The 20883-nt window shown below is 36.6% G+C and overlaps 1 protein-coding gene across 4 annotated transcripts in view; it reads left to right on the top strand.

The window, feature by feature from the left end:
* The window catches only part of LRP1B (LDL receptor related protein 1B), a 630666-nt gene that overhangs the window by 533651 nt on the left and 76132 nt on the right, over window positions 1–20883 (top strand). For all 4 annotated transcript variants that reach the window (XM_041717598.2, XM_032749504.3, XM_072931733.1 and 1 more), the window contains 4 exons: window positions 2723–2904; window positions 5201–5400; window positions 17167–17355; window positions 18111–18259. In XM_041717598.2, the coding sequence (XP_041573532.2) occupies window positions 2723–2904; window positions 5201–5400; window positions 17167–17355; window positions 18111–18259 (720 nt within the window). The remainder of the gene's footprint in view (window positions 1–2722; window positions 2905–5200; window positions 5401–17166; window positions 17356–18110; window positions 18260–20883) is intronic.

Raw genomic sequence — 20883 nt, 5'->3', positions numbered from 1 at the left:
TATTTATTGTCTTTAAACAGTTTCCAAAGCATCCTCCTCAGCTTCTGTCCCTTCTGGATGATTCAGTATTATATGAGGGCTGGAGATTACTCAGACTCTTTATTTCTAATCTTCTCTATTTCAAGAATAAGGAATTTTTCCCAGTTAAAAGTGTTCTAATAGCCAGGTAGAACACTATTTTAAAAAAAAAAAAAATCTTTCTACTGATTCATTAATAATTTTATTTTTTAAGAAAAATATCAAAAAGTTGAACAACCACTAGAAGAAAATTAGGATGAGGACATTTGGTTTAGGATGAGGATATTTCATTTTTCAATCAGTTTGCAATTTATACAAGTATCATGTCGATTACAATTTTGCTCATATAGGATGCTATAGTCAAAGCAATAATCAAAAAAATAAGTCCATTTAAATTTCATACAAAAGCATGTTTTCTCTGAAAAACTTGGCCCAGATTTGGCCTCTAAAAGCTAAAAGTAAGGTGAAAAAAATTAGCAAGAATTATATATTATAATTCTTTAATAGTCTGTAAGTAACCTTTTATGCAGAGCCAAATTTTTGTGATTCTTTGACTTTTTTATTAGCATGCCGTAGGACGTACTTAATAGCTGACATAATTAACAATTATTTGAAATGAAATTATTATAATTATTTCTTTATTTAAATGCTGGGGTTTTTATTTGTTATCTAGCAAACCTGCATACATATTTTAATGGGGTTGTTTTTACACAAGAGATAGTTTTTATGTTTTTTCCCCCTGATTAATCTCTTATTTCAATATCTTCCCACTGTTGTGTTATTCTTTGCTATAAATAGATCTGCTCTCAGTGTAAATGACGCTATTTGATGTATTGCCTCGGATTCCCCTTGCAGGAGATGGCATTTCTTCAGCACACCAGCTCTGGGAAGCCTGATGGCATCTCATTTTTCTTCTGCCTCTGCTCATGGAGGAGATACTTACAAAATTGAAATGACAGCTTTTTCACATGGCTGTGTTCAGCTGTTAACACAGTGTTTTATGGAGAGTTTAGATTCCCAAATGTTAGTGGGACATGAAGCCAAAAGCTGGACCATGCACAGAAGTGCCACACTGGTGATCTCAGTGACTGGGACAGGTTGAAGTGACTCTCCCAAGGAAAAGTCATCAGAAAGAGAGACTGATTAATTTGGTTGATGCTCTAGTCTGGTGTTTAGGCAGCTAAACCACTACCTAAATTTCCAGAGTTTTCCATTTCTGCATGAAATGTCCCTTGTGCCAGCGCAGCAGTTGCTGCAATTACACATTTATAAACTGGTGAAGCTGGTAGTGTGGAGGCTTTAGAAAATAAAACCTCTTATTCCCATTAAAAAGGTGGTGTATCCGGGAATTTAACTTTCTAAAAAGAATTTATAAGGTGATAAATTATGTAACAACCTGAGAAGGTGCTTTTATATATTCATAACTGCAAAGTTGATTTAAAGCATCTCAGCATATCCCTGCTTATCTTGAAGGCTTTTCCATGTCCTCAGATGGTAAATAAATTTAAAACTAGCACATTCAGTTATATATAATACAGGTTTATACATGAAGTTTATACTCTGGTGCACATGCTGTTAGTGATGAAGATAACAGTAAATTAGAATGTTCACCACAGTAATAAACCCATTATTAGTGCTTAAGAAATCTCATAAATTTTCAAGTATTGCTTTCTGATTTGTGGGGCTTTTTTCCTGAAGTTCTAGCTGCACAGACCTAATCAGAACTTAATCAGGAGTAGACATCAGGTCAGGATAGATCTTCTCAGGAATCAAGTTTTCAAGCCTAGGAGAAACTGGACTGAAATTGTGAATATTCAAATATTACTGAACACTTGACATGAAGTACTCACAGACAAGCTAGACTGACTCATGCTGTCATGATGAGATTTGTAACCACATATATCTAGAAGAATTTGTTCAAGTTCCAGAATTATCCAAGTCATCAAAACCCCTGAGAATAACACATCCCTGTCAGTAGTCTGTAGGCTTTCCAGTAGTTGGCTAAACTACTTAGGTCTCTTAACAATATCATCCTTTTGAAATGTAACAAATTCTTGGGAAGTTCCTCATTCTTCTGGCACATGAATGTTGGAAATAAGAGCCCAATATTTCCTTTCCAGCCAGTAACTCTGAGTGCTCTCATTGTCTCTCTGTCACGATGACATATGGCACTCCTGTGACATTAGAATGAAGGAGACACTGATGGGGTCTGCTGAGAGAAATGGGGAGATGAGAAGCAGATGTGCTCAAGGGCATGCTGTGGGGAGAGCAGCCACATCTCCACTCCGTCCTGTGCAACAAAAGATAGAATAGTGAAAGGGAGAAAAGTTTGGTTTTGTTTGATATTTTTTGTCTTTTTACATTAAGAGAAAACTAGCTATTTAAGATGAAAAATCTTAAATAGTTTTTAAATCAAGAGTTTTTAAAAGTTCATGCATAATGCAGAGAAGTTGGTAATTTCCTCTTTACAATATCATAGCATGCTCCATTCTCCCTCACTAGGAGAAAAGGGTCACATTGTTGTAGCTACTTAAGAAGTGTCATTACCTGAGAAGTGTCAGTGTTTAGCAGTGAATAATACCCAATTTTTACATGCTTTATGAAATATCCAGTCTCTCAATATCCTGGCATCAGTAGCTCTCAGCTTATTGTTCCTTTTCCCAGTTATTTAGATAAATAACTAATATAATTTTTGCTTTTCCAGGTAGTTCACAATACAGCTGTTCCCAATGCCCTGGCTGTCGACTGGATTGGGAAGAATCTCTACTGGTCTGACACTGAAAAGAGAATTATTGAGGTGTCTAAACTCAATGGCTTGTACCCAACTGTCCTTGTGAGCAAGAGAGTGAAGTTTCCCAGAGATCTGTCCTTAGATCCTCAAGCTGGGTAAGAAGCAGCTTCAATTTTCAGTACTTCCTACTTAATCCTGACTTGATATTAAAATATTTTTTATTCAAAAAATAGAAAATAATACTTTGTTGTTTATTGGGGTTTTTTTGTTTTGTTTTTTTTTTTTGTTTGTTTGTTTTTTTTTTATCTAATATTCGGTGATAGGAGAAAGTTGTGTTTATCTGGACTCTAAACTAAACAAAAAAACACAGTGTTTTTCTTTGTATAAAAAATATAACCTATCCAGTTTACTAGTTTTTTACAGATAAAATATATTTTCTACTATTTCTTAGAATTAGAATTTGATTTTCTTGTAACTGTACCCTTTCTTCACTGTAAAATTGGGAAGGTAGGATGAAGACCTTTGTTTAATGTTTTCAAGGGATGAATACATGCGATCTTTCAGTGGTTGCCTGGGCATCCCTGACTATACAAAAATCACTCTACAAAGTTGGCACAGAGAGCCCCACTCTTTCAGGAAGGCTTAGATATATAAATAAATAGGTATAAAAACTTACTGGCTTTTTGTTTTTTTTTTTTTGGTGTGTATAGACAGCTTTCCAAAGCTGTTTTTTACAATTTTTATTGCTGAATATAAGCTTTATTCAGCATATCATAAATATAATAAATATAATTTCTTTTAATACAGAATTTTACTGGAAATAAAACCTCAAATTCAGAGTTATAATTTGAAACAGTGTTGCTTGTATCTTGGGGCTTTTTTTCCCCCTCACAAATGAGAAATGCTTAGTGAATTATCCTGCTGCTGCCATGCAGTTTGTTTCCAAAGAAAACATTTTCTGTTGGAGAGAGTGGAGAAAGTTCCCTCTCTCTGCTGCTCGTGTGGAGCAGGCTGGGTGCCAGCATATTGCACCTGTGTGTTGTAGGATACCTGTAACTGTTCTCAGGGCCACCATTTCCTCCTGCACACAAATTCTGTTCCAGGTGGTTATTAAGAATATGAGCTGCATCTGGGTTTTGGAAGGCCTGTCCAAAGCCTGTAGAGCAGGATCAGCTTTCCAGCTGGAAAGATCTGTCCTGAGGTTCTGAGTAATGGCACACAACAGCAGCCACATGAATCCATGTACTAAATAATGGAATTTTTCTTTATTTATGGCTAACACGCTCTGAATTGTGGTTAAATAGCATGTCAAGGGGAAAATTGCTGCTCAGCTTTCCGACAGTCTCTCTCAGTGTTTCACCCATTTTTAAACCCTCTGTGTAAGAAACTGTTTTAATGTTTTGGAGCCAGTACTTCTTGAAGCAATTCAATTTGCATTATGTGGTTGCGTAACAGCAAAAAAAAAGTTCTGTAATATGTATCAAAAAAAAAAAGAAGTAGATGTAATACCATATTTCTAATAAATTAATTAATGATGCCATTTACGCAGGATGTGAGCTTCACAAAGTCCAGTTTGGGTGATGCTTCAAATTCTAAGGTATCAAGACTAAGCCAATTAAATGCACATTTTGCTAGTCCATGATCAATTTAATAAAACCACACCTAGCATGAGGATTCCTATTCAAACCCTTTACATTCAGCACACCTATTTACAGACAGGTCCAGAAAAATGCAAAGATTTATCTGGATGGGGAAAATTTGTAGAGTAATTACTGATTTATTCTTGAGATCCACTAAATAAATTAAGCATTGAGTCACAGATTGGTTTGGTTTAGAAGAGACCTAAAGATCATCCAGTTTCAAACCCCCAAGATGGGCAGGGATGCCATTGACTATCCCAGGTTGCTCAAAGCCCCATCAAACCTGGTCTTGGACACTTCCAGGGATGGAGCAGCCAGAATTTATCTGGTCAATTATTGCTGTTGATGCCTTGTGAAGGCTGACATAGAACAGAGACTAGACAGAGCTAAAGAATAAAGTAGGGATTTATTAGGTGGGTTCAATAGATCTACTTTGGGTAGGACAAGAGCTGAGCCCCCAGATGAACCCAAAATTGTCACAATGTTGGATGGCCAGTCACGAGTTTATAAGTTTTGATCCATTTACATATTGGAGTTAATTGTCCAGTTATAGATTTAGGTTATGAAGTCCCATCCTTCTTGGTTTTCACTCTTCAGTCTACAGTATTTATGATCTTGGACCTGAAATTTGGATCATTTTTCCTTGGTCCCCAGCTAGAGAAGGAATTGTTTTGTCCCCCTACTTTGTGAAGAGAGCTCACCATCCCCTTATATGAAGCCCAGACCCACACAGGTAGCACAGAATTTGAAAAATATAAAAGCTAAAAGCTGAGGCATCACTGTTACTCAGCTGCTGTGTTTTGTTTCACAGATACCTGTACTGGATCGATTGCTGTGAGTCCCCTCACATTGGCCGTGTCGGGATGGATGGATCCAGGCAAGCTGTGGTTATAGAAACTCAAATATCCAGACCCATGGCTCTCACCATAGACTATGTCAACCACAGACTGTACTGGGCTGATGAGAATCACATTGAGTTTTCTGACATGGATGGATCTCATAGGCATAAAGGTTGGTCAACTCTTCAGTTTTTATTTTTTTCCATTTTGATGCTTTCCATGTTATGCATAGTTATGTAAAAACTGTCCTTTAAAACCTTTTTCCAAACTTTTTTGAGATTTTTTTTTTCCTTTTATCAATATTTTAATATCTGCTTTTCATTTTTGTTCTCTGTTATGGATATGAGTAGCTTTTAAACATGCAGTACTATGTATTTGTGGGAAAAATGTCAAATAGAAAAAGAAGATCTAGGAACACACACAGTAATCTGAGGCAGCCTTTATACTCTGGCATATATAGACATCTTCTTGATTAAGTTACAAAGTGAGTAAAAGTAGAAGGGAGTGAACCTGTGTGCCATGTGTCAGAATAGGGGGATAAAATCAGCCTTTTCTCCCACTTTAGAAAGCCTGGAAAAGCCATTAGTCTGCTCAGCATGAGACCAGTATTTCAAATCTAATTTGGAGTTTTCCTGGTAGATGGGTGTAATTATAACTTTTGAAATACTTATGTAATGAACTAATCTTTATCCCTGTGTTTTGCTTCTCACCTGACAGATAATTAAAAAGCTTGTGTCACTTATCTGTAAAGTATTCAAAAAACAAAAATTCTGCACTATGATGAATTGTTCTCATATTTCAAATTGTGTAATTAAAGATCTTTCATTTTAATGCAAATATATGAAATAGTATCGGTCTACTAAAACTTTTTGGGAGTTTTATTTGAGATGAAATTGTTACCTGAACTCCTTCCTCAAGCTTTATCCAAACCTCTGCACTGCTGTACTGCTGGTAAAACTTCATGGATTTTGGCTCTTTTAGGCTTTTATCTAGTACTGGGTGCCTCCAGGTGTTCTCCAAACCACAACTGATGTAATAACTACTTTCTTTTCAGATCAAAGCTTCACTATGAAATAAAAAAGAAAAAAAAAAAGGGAGAGCAAAACAAGTTTTATAGCCCTTGTATTCATGAATTGTAGGTTATAAATACATCGTGAATAATTCAGTGGCAGTTGTCTGAGATGGTAGATTGGAGAGACTCTAGCAGTAGCTACAAGAGCTGTAAACATTCCCATTAATCTCAGCATAATGTCCATGTGTTATTTTTGGGATGAACACCAGTCAGTTGTAACCTGCTCACCTAAGCAGCCCTCGCTCAGACATAGCCCTGAGCTGGATTCCTGCTGACAATCTGCTCTTCTGACAGAGGAAGCAAAGCTCCCTACTCCTCTTGATGTCATTCTCTGTGCTGCTATCCCGCTTTTTGTTCTCATACAATTATCCTCTTACTCTTCTTTCTGGAACTTCCAAAGGAAAGTAAATAGTAGCCAATGTGTCACTCTTGGACCTAAACTGACTGCAGTGGTCAAACTTTCCAGAGTCTTCCCTTTCAGCCTGAGAGTTTGAGAATTTTTCTTTCCCCAGAAATGAACTCCTGTCACTAAATTCAGGAGATAGCTGCAAAAGTCCAGCCAGAGCATCTTTAGTGTCCATTGCCTTGGTCTCCAACCTGTGGAGTTCCTGCACTACTGGGTAAAATCAGTTTCAACTGCTTTATATCTGCAGAGTTAATGTCTTCTTCTGATGCCTGATCCTGGAGAAGAAGGAAATTTGTCACAGCAAATTTATCCAAATTTGGTACCAGTGAAGTATCTGAGGCAAGCTCCAAAAGCAATAGTGACTTTGTGTAAAGCTGGTATCGTGCTGCTTTTGAGGACATGTCTCTTTGAAGTCCAGATGGTGTATAAATATTCAAGCCATAAGAATTGAGCTTTGGGAGAAAGATCCTGAGGTATTTAAATAATGTGAAAGAAGATTTTTTCCTCAGTCAATCATCGTAAAGGATGAGGTTGGAAGACACCTCACGGATCACCTAGTCCAACCTCATGGATCACTTAGTCCAATCTTTTCTGGGAAAAGCATGGTCTAGATGACCCACAGCCATGTCCAGCTGCATCTTATGGATGGTCCAATGGTCCAATCCACCATTTCCTTGGGACAGTATTCCAATATTTACATTGTGAAAATTTTCCCTCATCTCCAGGTGGAATCTTCCCAAGAGTAACCTGTTCCCATCACCCCTCGCCTTTTCCATGTAAAAAGGGAGTCTCCATTTCTTTGCAGCCTCTTTAAAGGCTGGAATGTGGTGATGAGGGTCTCTTCTAAAGAGTGAACAAACCCAGTTCTCCCAGACTTTGCTCTCATGGCAGCTTCCCAAACCTTGGATCATCTTTGTGGCCTTGTCTGGATTCTCTCCTGCCTGCCCACACCTAATGCCTCTTGTCGCTTTCTGCTGTCAGGAGTTTCACTTAAAACATCATTAACAAATCAAAATGAAGTTGTAGAAAAGTTTCTGTGGATTTAACAAAACAGGGATAGAATTCTTGGTGTCTGAAACAGATGAAACAGCCCCATGGGTGCTCCAAGGGGAGCTTTGAGAGTTTTGCAGAGTTCACACATAATGATCAATTTGCCTTTAATCAGTCTTTTCCCTTTCTCCCTGCTTTTTCCTGGAAAAAACAACAAAAAAAAATTTTTTTAATTTCTTTGTGATTCAGCACAAGAATGGAAATATTCTGGATAATGAAAATTAGCCATTGTAAAATAATAATTTTAATATGAGAAGCTCAGTGTTCAAATTCAGTATTTGGAACTGTCATTCCCCTTGGCCTTCTGATATCTGTAATCCACAGTGATAAGCACTTAAATGGAAAAGATTAGGTTGTCTCTCTTGTGATAACTGTGTTCCTTTAAGGCATGTTTTTCACATGGATTTCATGGTCTGTTTTCCTTTGTCATTTTGGACATTTTTTATTGTCAAAGTTAACTAAGGGGGAGATGGTTGAGTTTGCTCTTATCCTTTGTGTTTTGGAATGGAGAAGGATAAAGGCACAGATGTGGTGACCACAAAATACATTTTCATAGTGATGCAATCTGAAATGCTCCTAATAGCAAACTAATCATTTTCTCACCTGTTTCTGTGACCTCTGAGGATAAGGCTGTCTTGCTCTGAAGTTTTTTCCGGAGACTATGATTTTTTTGATTTTAAATTTTTTGTTATGAAATGTATCAGAAAATGGCACAGAGATTTCAAAAGACCCAGAAAATTAGTAACTCATCAGAATTAGTGGATTTCATACCATTAAGGGATGGTGTGAGATGGTGTGCAGTGTTCTGTGGTCCACATCAGATAATTTAGGGTAAACACAATAATCTTAGTCTAATTATTGACACCAGAGAGTGTTCATTACATGCAATGAGAGTTTACATGTATTTAGATATTGGTGTTAACATTTCTTCAGCAAGTATGGGGTTTTTAAATTAGTTTGTTTCTTCTGAACCTTAAAACTTTTTTGAGGAGAACATTTGCTGCTTTTCTCTTGTAAAGTTCCTCTGCGTTTCAATAAAATTGTCTTTTATAATTGCCAAGAGACTTCTAGTAAAAATTTTGAAAACATGCTAACTAGGCCAGAAATCTTAGAGTGCTTGGGAGCTCTTCTTGGCGCTGGGGCAGCGATGACCTTGCTGAGCTGTTTGAAGTTTAATGCTTGGTTATATAAACTGTCTTTAGAGCTTAGCCAATTCAGCACTGCAGCATTCACAAATGTTATACATTGTAAATGATTAAGCAAGTATTGAAGCATTAATCTGGCTAAGCACTAAGCTGGTTTACTTATACAAGCTTTAAAAAAAAATAAATAAAAAATTTAAGAATTTGTCAAGACTTAACTGCTTTCTGTTCCCACTTCCCAGAAGAGATGCAGGCTTCACAGTTCCCTGGGTATCTGGTTGCTCCATGCACGTTTTCCCAACCTTCAGGGCTCCTAACTCCCAGAGCTGCCTGCATTCCCCCATTTCTCTTTGAAGATGAGCATTTCAGTATAATGAAACTATAAAAGGGAAATCTGACAGTCCAATTTAGGAAGTACAGAAACTTCTCAGAGATTAGGCCTTAAACTGTGTCAAATTGTTAGTTTATACAGTAAAAACGAAAAGTTGAGCACTCCATTCCTTCATCTGACAGGGGCATGGAAATTAGCAATGGAAAAGTGTTGCACTTTAACTAAATTATTATTATTAAATTACTTTTTTATGCATAATATTAACAGAGAATAACTTTCCTGGAGTAACTCAATTTGAAAAAACACCCTGTTCTTGAGACAGCTTCTGTCTGAATGTTTGCAATTCTCAGAATTGGAGAGACTGCAAGTTTTGAAGTAACAAGAACAAGGGGTTTGGAGATTACAACACTTTCATTTTTAGTGCCTGTGATTTCAAAAGCTGCTCATTGTAACGAATTTGTAGGTAGAAAATGAATATTTGTGTCTAATTCTGAAGTCTGCCACAGAGTTTTAAAAGAGAATATACACAATTGTTTATAAAATTGCCCTATTGTAGAAGTGATCTAAAAGATTAGAGTAACCAATTCCTTCTAGATTTATACTGGAAGTCCTCATAGCTTAAAACTTAGATAAGTCTGAAAGAGGGTTTGTTTCTCAGAGCAGATGAGAAGTAGCTCTGATATGGCAACAGTTTTTTCCCAACTTTAGAAGAGTCTATAGAATTATTTGTTGTAGCCACATCTGATGGCACAAACTGATAACTGCTTCCTCTCCATTATTGACTTCTGGATTCACTTTTAATAATTGTTCCTATAAAATTCTCCAATCCATATGTCTTCCCAAATCTAATTATTTTATTGTGCTCCTTCTCTTTTAAAGAGTAATATTCAGGAACAATTGTTCAGATTCACCTATATTAAAGGCAGTTCAAACAGTTACTTTACTCTAAGGTTGCTCAGTCTCCATTTATGAAGGTGGCTCCCTGTGAAGGCTGACCTAGAACAGAGGCTAGACAGAGTTAAAGAATAAATTAGGGATATATTAGAAGGCCTCAATGGATCCACCTTGGGCAGCACAAGAGCCCAGCCAGGGCTATACCCAAGATGACCCAAAATGGTCACAAAATGCACAACTGGACACGGGGTCTCTCATTTTTATAAGTTCTGCTCCATTTGCATATTGAAGTTAATTCTCCACTTACAGCTTTAGGTTATGAAGTCTCATCGTTCTTGTTTTTCTCTTCAGCCCACGTTGTTTATGCTCTTAGGCCTGAGATTTGGACAATTTGTCCTTGTCCCAGTTAGAGAAGGAATTGATTTGTCTTCCTATGCTGTGAAGAGAGCTTACTATCCTCTTATATGAAGCCCAGACCCACACACTAAAGAAGCACAGAATCTGAAAAATATAAAAGCTAAAACCTAAGGCATCAAAGGTTGCCAACAGTTTGGTTTCTGTATATTCTCCTGTTTTTGTGAAATATGCTCAAATTAGGTTTTAAACTTCTGAAAGTAGTTCACTATACTTGAAACTTCTCCATGAGCTGGACTTGTGCTATCACAAATTTTATAGGATGGGCATTGCTTTCCATGCAGCTGTCCCTGTCAGGGGGCAATCAGGATAGAGAACATAAACCACAGTTTTTTTTGTTTTCTCCCTGCTCCAATCAACACAATGGAAAAGGGGAGGATTTTGATCAAGGCAGCTGCAGTGCTGAGCAGCTCCTATGGTTTCAGTAGAAGATAAATGAGATAAACCAAAGTATCCCAGTGGTTTATGTCCTTACAGTTGGATGGTGGCAGGAGAGGGAAAGATAAAAGAAGGAATAGCTTGGGGGTCACTGGGAATGGATATGAAAACCAGCAAGACAGGAGTCTAAGGTGAGGGGCAGGCAGACAGATAAAGGGTCTCTGTAAATCTGAAATATAATTAAAAAACCTTTAAAACTCACTAGCACACACAGTTGTTCTACTCAAATAGTGACTTGTGTATATTTGAGAGTAATTTATTGCTGCTCTGTACTGCTGTGGGGTAACTGGCATATAAACAACTGCTCACAGTGAATTAAAAAAGGTAATAAAACATTTTAAAGTGGGACAATAAAATATTTCATTCCTAGTTTTTGTCAATTGGTTTTATGGGCAGATTTTGAAAAAATTATGCATCTATTCCCATGGTGTTGTTATATCTAATCATGAACTTTAATATCTCAAACACATTAGTACTTTAAGATGTTTAGATTTAAGGCTAAATTTCCTGCTTCTTCAGTGATAGCAGTTCAGGGATGTATAACAAGTTTTGTGTGAGCTTGTTGTATTGAAATATTCTCAGTTTTCATTGTTACAGCTACATTTTTATGCTGGCAAAATATCCCACCACTGAATGCTGGGACTTTTATCTTCCATACTTAACCCAATCTGGATGTGTAATGTATATATTAATTTTGCAGAAAGAAATATTTATGAATGGACATGTTAATAAAGATATGAGTAATAGCATCCCAAAACTATATATTATATATAGAGAGATAGATGTGTATAACTATATATATTTTTATCTATTAAAAACAATATATATTATATATATATAGTTTTTTTTATATAAGGCTAATCTATATAATGCATTAATTTTTTTTTCATTGTTCATTGAGTTTGACAGGTTTAGGTTTCTAAACCAAGTGTCAATTTCATAAATGTAATAGTGATTGTAAAATATCTTGAAAATACAGTATTTTAATGTAATATATAATGTAATGTAATATACTTAAATTTAATTATATCTGTCAGAATGATGCACTTTGTCACAAGCTTAATAGAGATAATCTTATTGTCATTATTCATTATTAATTTTATGGACTAAGCACTTCAAATTCTTTATCAAAGAAAGCAAGAGTCGGGAATAAGTAGTATAGGAAATAAAAAAGTATTGACTGTGTCTCAAATGTAAAATGAGACAGAAAGAGCTACAAGGGAGTTCACTTGGCAAAAGGACAGTGGGGGCCAGGAACTGCTGCAGAAGGGATCAGCAATCCCCAGGTTTATTTGGTTTTGTAGGTTTAATTGCTATTTTCTTATTAAGTGTTGTTCTTCCTTGATGCAATTTGTCTTTGGAGGGTTTGTAACCCCTCCTAGGAGATTACCACTGGTTCCATTTAGATCCAGATGTCAGTAGGCTTTTTATTTCTGTTTTATTGCTGTTCAGAAAATCAAGTTTCTGAACTCGATTTTCAGGGAATGGAATCCAAAATAGTGTAGCCTGCTTTTTCAGGTTTGGTCACCCATGTAAATTTTCTGTGTTTGGATGCCAAAATTCTAAAACAAACTGCTCTAATGCCACAGGGAGCTAGAAAGTAATTTAAATTGTTGCTTAACAACAATTAATTACTTTTAGCAATTGCTTCCCAGCACTGGAATTCTAACAGGGTGAATTCTTGGGAAGAGCCTAACAGGAATCTTTCACCTCTTCTGTTTGTGTAGATTTTGCACAAGAGCAGGGCAAGGTTGCAGTGGCCTGTTTTTGAAAAGGGAAAGGACACATCCTCTGGACATAATATGGCACTGATAGTTTTGGTTTTGTTTTTCTCTTAGAAGGTGTCAACATTTGTCCTTTAGAGGACACTTTTTCATGGTACATTGATTTTGCCACCTGCCAATGACACCATTTTTATTACTATTTGAGTCATTGTATTTGCTCTTACTTTTGGAAAAACTTGTGTTTCAATAAGAGCCAAGGGAGCTGGGCTCCACTTCTGTATGCCTTCAGGAATCCTAGATGGAATGATTTTCATTCCTAAAATAAAATGAACATTGTTTTATGTTTAAGTAAATGTACTCAGAAAATATAAGGGATGCAGAGTTCACTTTTCAGAGAAAAGTAAACATTTGTTTCACAAATATGACTTACAGCCTATGAATTTATATTCTTGGATCAAAATTCATACAACATCTGTAAGTAGGGGAGAGAGAGACACAGATATATGTCTGTCATGGTTTTCATGTGTCAACATAATCACATAAATCACATAATCTCCTGTGGCTTTTCTCTAAAGTTCATGCAGCACTTTCTCTCCCTTATGTTATATATTGTCATTTTAGTCTTCAAGTATCCAATAATTTTTATTTCCCACCATTTCTGATCTGTTACAAGCCTCCTCATTTCCCCCTTTTATTACCTGCCTGAGTTTTTTCTTCCTTTTTTCTGCAGCTTCCTGAAAGGCCTGTGCACTCCTTCTCCTTTCTGCCTCCTTTCTTTGCCCCTTTTCTCATCTACCTCATTGGTCAAGCACTGTTTGGGATTAGCATTCAGTGTCAGAAAATCCATGATTTATGGGTAAAATGAAACACCACCAGAGAATCAGAGTTGGCAGCAGGTGTGTAAGGAGAGGAGGAATTGCAAGGAACTTGCCCAGCTCTGACAGGAGGAGGTTGTGGTGGAGAAAGGAATCACAAAAGTACATTTTTTAGCTTTAACAGAATATATTTCTTTCTTACTAATGGGTTTGCAATGAGATGAAATGCTTTCAAATAGCTGATGTAGAGGAAACAGAGGTGCTTTCTTATCACTAACCTGCCTTTACTTTAAATTCATACAAAATAATCTGGTTTTGCAGTGCTTGCCAAGGGAAGAGGAGCAATGAGTCTTCCTCTCCTGTTTAAAATTGATTCACACCACAGAATTTGCTGTAGGGTTAATAAGTAGTATTGAATAGGGTTAATAATTAGTATTAGACATACAGTATTAGAACTGTATGTCACTTATGATGAGATCAATCAGCTAAAACATTTTTTGCAGGAAAGAGTGAAAAAAGGAAGTGGGTATTTCTACTACTCCATACATTTCTAAAAAAAATTAATATTCACTACCTGCAATTTTGGAAAGTGTGAAACACTGATATCCTCAAAGGCAAAGAATAAAGAGCATTATGGAGCATTTTACTGCTCCATGAGATAATCAGATGGAAAAATGACCTGTTTTCTGTTCATTTTTGTTTGGTTGATGGGAACTATAAATTCTAGGACCTCTTACATATCAACAGTTCTGATGTTTCCTTGCTTATAACATGCTAAAAGGCAAAAAAAAAAAAAAATTGTATTAATCTATGATAGAACTATTCCTTAAACAGCAATGTAAGTCAGAATTGGTAGCCACTCAATGCCTGTTTTCAGAAAACTCTCAAAGGCTTTACAGGTTTATTTTCTACAAGAAAATACAATGAGTTTTATGGTCAGCTTACAATAAATATTATAAGTTTTTCTGTTATGTAATTAATTCTTCTTTTATAAGAATTTTATCTTTTTATGGTCAGTGTGGAATTTTTGTAAGAAATATTTTCCAGTGATTCTGTAGTTATATTCTGTTTTACTTTAAATGGATTTTCATTTGCATATATCTGTACTATTCATTGCTTTCTTAATTGATTTTTTAATAACTTTCTCTATGTTTCACAACAGAATACATTTAGCTTTTACAGCTTTTAATGGTGCAAGTTTGTGTTGATTATGACCTAATGAAAAGTTAATGCAGAAGCCCATTAAAATGACAGAGTTACTCAGAAATAAAAATAGTGACAGGACAAACTGCAACGTGGATCTGTGAGTGTTATGCCATTGACAGTCCAAATTTATAAATGGTAATAATAGGAAACCCAGTTTTTAGAAATAAATATATTTTGTCATTCTTCTTTTAAAGAACATAAAAAGAAGAGGGTCTAATATTTGTTGCATTGTTCCTGATAAGGTGGGTTTATTTTAAGAAGTTTGAAAGAGTTTAGCTTTTAAACCTGGTAGTTGCAGAATTCGTTTTTCTTTTAAATAAAAGAAAATTGTACTTGAATCAATGAACAATTTTCTTCTATGCAGTGGTCTAACTGTAATATTTAATATTTTGTGCCACACACTTCACTTGGCTTCCCTGTTAATGCAGTGTGATGGGCCAATTCAGGCAGTGTATGGTAATCTCCTGAATCTTCTTTAGCTCATGAATATAAAGTTTCATCTGGATTTTGATGTATGTCTAATCCAATGAAGGCAGGATAAATTGTCTGGCCACCCACAAACATCCACAAAACCAAAGAATAAGCGTTTATTCATATATCTATGCTGAGGCTATGGGGTTTGCTTTCTGGATATCCAAAATAAAGATGACAATTAGGTGAATTTTTCATTGATGGGGAATAATAAAGATGATGAAATCAAAATAGTTTTTTTCTATGTAAATCTCTTCATGTATGTTAATGATTTTATATGCCCTTTTATTCTGATTTTAATCTTAACTTTGATCAGAAAAAGAGAAAACTGACAGATAAAATAGGGCATTTTTTGTCTTTAGAGAGATTGGAGTGGGACTTCTGACATCTTTAATTTGGTGTCAGAAGTAGAAGCAAGGATCATAAGGTATATGAACCAATACTGTCTCAGAACTGAAAAATAAAATAATTAGTTTTATGGAAAGTTTTGGGGCATCATTCAGGGCAGCAGCTTTTGATGTCCCATCCTGCTTGTCCTGTCAGCCTGGTTTGTATTTCTCATTGGGAACATTACACAGTGGGACTCTACAAATCACAGAAATTATAAGAGCACTTTTTGTACTGTGCCCTGTATGGAACTGTGGCAAAGTTGCCTCTGTAATGATGATTAAGATTAAAATTGCCAGGATTTCTTTGGACTTTGACTGATTTCTTGGAAATGCTATGAAACTCTTTCAAAAATATCATATTCTTATTTCAGTGTGATAGATGTGGTTCGTGGAGACATATAAAAAGGGAAAATAATTTCAGGTCCAAGCAGCCTGAAGGTCTCCTTGACCAGAGGGCAACATGCCCTACACTGGAGTTCAGTACAGGGAGGACTACTGGATAGAAAATGGAATTTTCTAAGTTGTTGTTCCATATACTCAGTACCAGTCATCAGATCTCAATGAGCTATGAAATTTTCCAACGGGAATTTGAGATTTGCCTACTCTATGTCAATAGTTTTCAGGTAAAAAAGATGCAGAAAACAGGGTAAAGGTGTTAAAGATGTGCTGGTTAAACATGACAGTCAGCTGCTGTGCTCTGCATTTTCAGCTCTAACAGTAATTAGGTGATTCAGAACAAAAGATTATAATTTATAAATAAATTACTGTGGTCAGATGTTCTCCTGTGACATCTATGATTACTACTATTGATGTTTAAAGGAGGCAAAAAGAAAGGTGGCATTCAGTTACTGTTTACTGGGAACAAATACTTCAGGTTAAGGAATATACTGAAGGATAAAGAATGCTCCAAAGCTTTTTCTCCATTTTGTCCTTACATCCTTTTCCAAATAATGTTGGCTCATAATTTTGTGATACTGTAGCTATGGACTTATTTTTTTTTTATATTGTGTGATTGGCGATGCTAGAAATTATCAATATTTCCTTTTACTGCAATGGGTTTTTTAATACCATTTTTTTTTAAATTTTTCCTGTCTTTTTTGTCAGTGTATTTTGATGAAATAAAATGCTATTAATTGTATGAAAGGGTATTAAACAGAGAACATCAGGAGATGTATATGTTATGTTCTGGATGGTTTCTAATAACTTTTATTTTATTAATATTTCTATAACTTTTATTACATTTATAACCAATTTATATTGCTTATGCAAAGAGTAGGGAAAGTTATATTTTTGCTTACTACTTTAAAGTTTGACGTGCCTTTAATTTAAAATCTGGAGGTGGTTTTTTGACCAGAAATTGTTTTATTTCCTTAACACTGACTGGGCCAACCAATTCTAAGCAAGTAAAACTTGTCCTCCATCCACCTTCATTGTAACTGGTAATAAAGGACCCTCTGGTGCTGGTGTGTTGTCACCATAATTATCCTCAGGACATTCCATAGCAGTTGTTCTGCCAGCCTGTGCAGTCGGGAATATTTTAACTGTTTCCTAAGGGTGAACATTAATCTGAGCATCTCTCCTTCCAGTCCCTAATCAAGACATCCCAGGGGTGATTGCACTGACATTGTTTGAAGATTACATCTACTGGACAGACGGGAAAACCAAATCCCTCAGCCGTGCCCACAAAACCTCTGGCTCGGACAGGCTCTCCCTGATAAACTCGTGGCACACCATCACAGACATCCAGGTGTATCATTCTTACAGGCAGCCTGATGGTAATTATCCTGCTTCTGCTTTCCAAGCAGCACATGCATGCGTTGGGCTGAGCAGCCATGTGCTGCATGCTCCTTCATCTGCAATGCTTGTTTCTGTTCTGTTTCAGATTTTGGAAGTTTTCACATGGTCATTTCTAAACATAAATCTGTGATTAATGTTTTAAGCACATCCAGTATTAAATACAAGTAACAAAACTTGCTCAGTAGAGAGATAATTTATGTGATTAAAAATTAACCTAAATAATGAATGAAAGTAAAGAACTGTTAAGTGGCATTACAGCACAAGTTACCATTTTTTAAGAGGGGAACAGTGTGTTATGAAAACTTCTAACCCAGTTCTTTGAAAAGTGTTAATATTGCAGAAGAATACTGCTAGACGAGGGAATGTCAGAGAATGTGAGTGGTATAATTCTGTCTTATCTGCTGATATCACTGTATTTGAATTGTAACTGAATGCTATTTGGCAATTGACCTAGATAAGCTAATTTTTCTCACATTATAAAAAAAAAAGAGGTTTTTTTCTTCCTCTCATTCTTTCAGTATTGAACTTACAACCACAGTAATAATTCATTTTTGCATACAACAGAGAATAGCTTAAAGGCAGCAGGAAGAGTTTGCCTCTGTGGGTTTTTGATCCGAGACATTGCACTGTGAAGACAGAACATGGCACACAATTTTTCTTCCTCTATAAAGCAGATACCCCGAAGCGTGCTGAGATAAGAGGCTCTGATCTCCCTCCCCTCTTCTGTCCACAGTGTCCAGACATGTGTGCACGCTGAACAACGGTGGCTGCAGCCACCTGTGCCTGCTGGCCCCTGACCTGCTGCACTCCTGCGCCTGCCCCACCAACTTCTACCTGGCCGCCGACAACAGGACGTGCCTGTCCAACTGCACCGCCAGCCAGGTACAGCCTGGATCGATTGCTCTGCTCCTGCTGGGACAGGGAATGCTGCCTTCACCCAGGCAATGGGGGAGATCAACACTCAGAGGGGCACTTGGGGCATTATGAGCTTGGAAGCTCACGGTGATCTCCCTGCTGGGAGGAGCTGGCTAATGGAAGAGGAACGGGAGCGATGGATCTAGCCTGGAAAATAAAAACTTTAAGGAAAGGAACAAATGGGGTTCAGGGAACAGAGCTAGATTCCAAAAACCCCTTGGGCAGCCAGGTATAAGGTCCAGTCAGGAGGGTGAGCTCAGAACATGACCTAATAAGAAAAAAGTCCTGAACCAAGGGAGAGGGAGAACTGACCAAATATAGGATGGTTCTATTAGCACACTATTAATTCCCATGAGCCCACTCTTCCCACCATGGCCTGGTCAGGGGTCCCCTCCCCTCAGTGCCCTGCCTGCCATGGTTTGTGGCCAAAGCCCTCTGCAAATGCATCTCAAGCAGGAATCCCAGTTGGACGAGATTCTGCAGAGCATTTTGTCAACAAGGCTGTTAGAGGGAAACACTTGCAAGTGGCTTTTTCTCCAGAGAATGCAGAACTTGTTCACTTTCAAATGTTGGTGCTCCTGCCAGTCACCAGAACAAATACAGCTGCTAAACCCGTAAAAATAGCCTTGAAAAAAAAAATTTGTGTGAAATACCAAATACAGAGTGTGTATAACAGTGATTTGGGATGCATGAATGAATTTTGCATTAAAAAAAAGACAAGCTCAGTCTAGTTAGAAAGATTTGAAAATGATAGACTTGTGTTGAAAATAATCCAATATGAAAAATGGAAAAAATTTCATCTATTAAAGCACCAAACTGTATTATTCCCTGTTACTTAAAAGAAACATTTATTACTTTTTTTTTTTTTTTAATGTAAGGTGAATAAGTAGAATACACTAATTTTCATACAAGAGAACCACTTTGATAAAAGCCTTTGGATTGTTCTAACCAGACAATTAAATGGTTGATTGTTATAGTACATATGGCTTTTAAAATATTTTTAGTAGTCTGATTTTCTAATAGTTCTTTTTTATTAGAGGTGTGCTAATGACTTGTTACAATGTTCTATGCCATGATGCATGAAAATGATTTCCAGCATTAAGGAAAACAGTTTTACTCCTAATTTTTAGGAAGCAGTGGCCATCTTAATAGAAGAGGTATAGTTTCACTCAAATAATAATCTCATTTAAGAGACTTGACTTTCTCTGTTTTCTTAAAATGTAAATCACTTCTAAAATTGGGAATTTTTTAACAAGTTTGCCCAATATTTAGTTTCTCAAATTTAGCTTAAAAAAATAGACACTTAAAAAAATTCCTTTAAGTGACACTAGAAGCTTATTCCACAATGAATTTATATACTAATAGTTGCCTGAATGGTTCCATTCCAGTCTAATTAATTCAGTGGTAATACGAATTGAAGAAATAGCATCACATCTTGGACACTAAAGGAGCAATATTTTATCACTTGTGGAATCCACAGTGGAGAGTAGAATTATGTGAAATAGGCAGCTTCAGACAGGTAGTTAGAGGTTGGCATTGGTTATTCATAATTTTTGTCCAGGTTTGCAATCTGTTTACACTTTGATAACTCATCAGTCTGATGGCAACAGATGCAGAGATCAGTGGCAAAATTTTGTCTCTCCTTAAGATTTTCAGATCATGCTGTCAGATCAGAGCTGCTCCTGTGATGTCACAATTTTTGACAGCACAGCCACCTTTGGGCATTTCTGATGGGAAGGAGCTGGATGGTCAGAGGCAAACTGACCTTGCCTCTCCAGACCACCCTGCGATGGCCAATCTGGCATGAGAACTTTTTAATACAAATCCCATTAAACCCTTGAACACCAAAAATTCATCCATTTAAGACCCATATGACCTTGATCCCTGATTTTGCAGGGTTTTGCAGGTCTCATCAGATTAGAAGGGAATGCAAGTTATTTTCATAACAACATCTCAGAAGTGAGTGCCTATTTCCTGGAAATAACTTTGTGATGCCATTTTGGCAGCCTGAAGTCCCTTGTGGTGAGCAGAGCAAGTGGAGAAGACAAAGAATGGCAATTGTCTGAGTTTCTGTTTGCCTCCTGCTGACCCCTCTAAGCTGCAGATCCATGTGGGGCAGTAATAGCTGCCCCTCAGCCCAGCCCGTTACACAGCAGGTCCCTCAAGGTGCTACGGGAATGATGTAGCTCCAGCTATAGGTTCTATATCATAAATGCCTTTGAAATCTTAATTTTTCTTGGCAGAAAGAAAAATAAACTGAGCTAAGGCGCTAAATTTAATATATCATTTAAATACAGATTTATTGAATGATCAGTGATTTTTCAAATGTGAAAAAAAGCTGCCCAGAGACAGAAAATTAAATATCTTGCCTTTCTAAATCCTTTGGTTTCCTTCCTTTCTGTGTTCACAGATACACCAGGTAGGAAAACCAACATTTCTTAAAAGCTGGCTGATAATCTACCCAGATTTTTGTCCCTGAAATGAGCCTCATAATGTACTCAGTTTTTAGGTTTAGCCCTAGAAAATTACATCAGTTTTTACCATTTGTTTTGTTTGCATTCCTCTTTCAGTCAGAACAAAGTACTCTACTC

Source organism: Taeniopygia guttata, chromosome 7 (genome assembly GCF_048771995.1).
Source record: "Taeniopygia guttata chromosome 7, bTaeGut7.mat, whole genome shotgun sequence".
In the NCBI taxonomy this organism is placed as follows: Eukaryota; Metazoa; Chordata; class Aves; order Passeriformes; family Estrildidae; genus Taeniopygia; species Taeniopygia guttata.
This window is presented reverse-complemented; position numbering and strand designations above follow the sequence as displayed.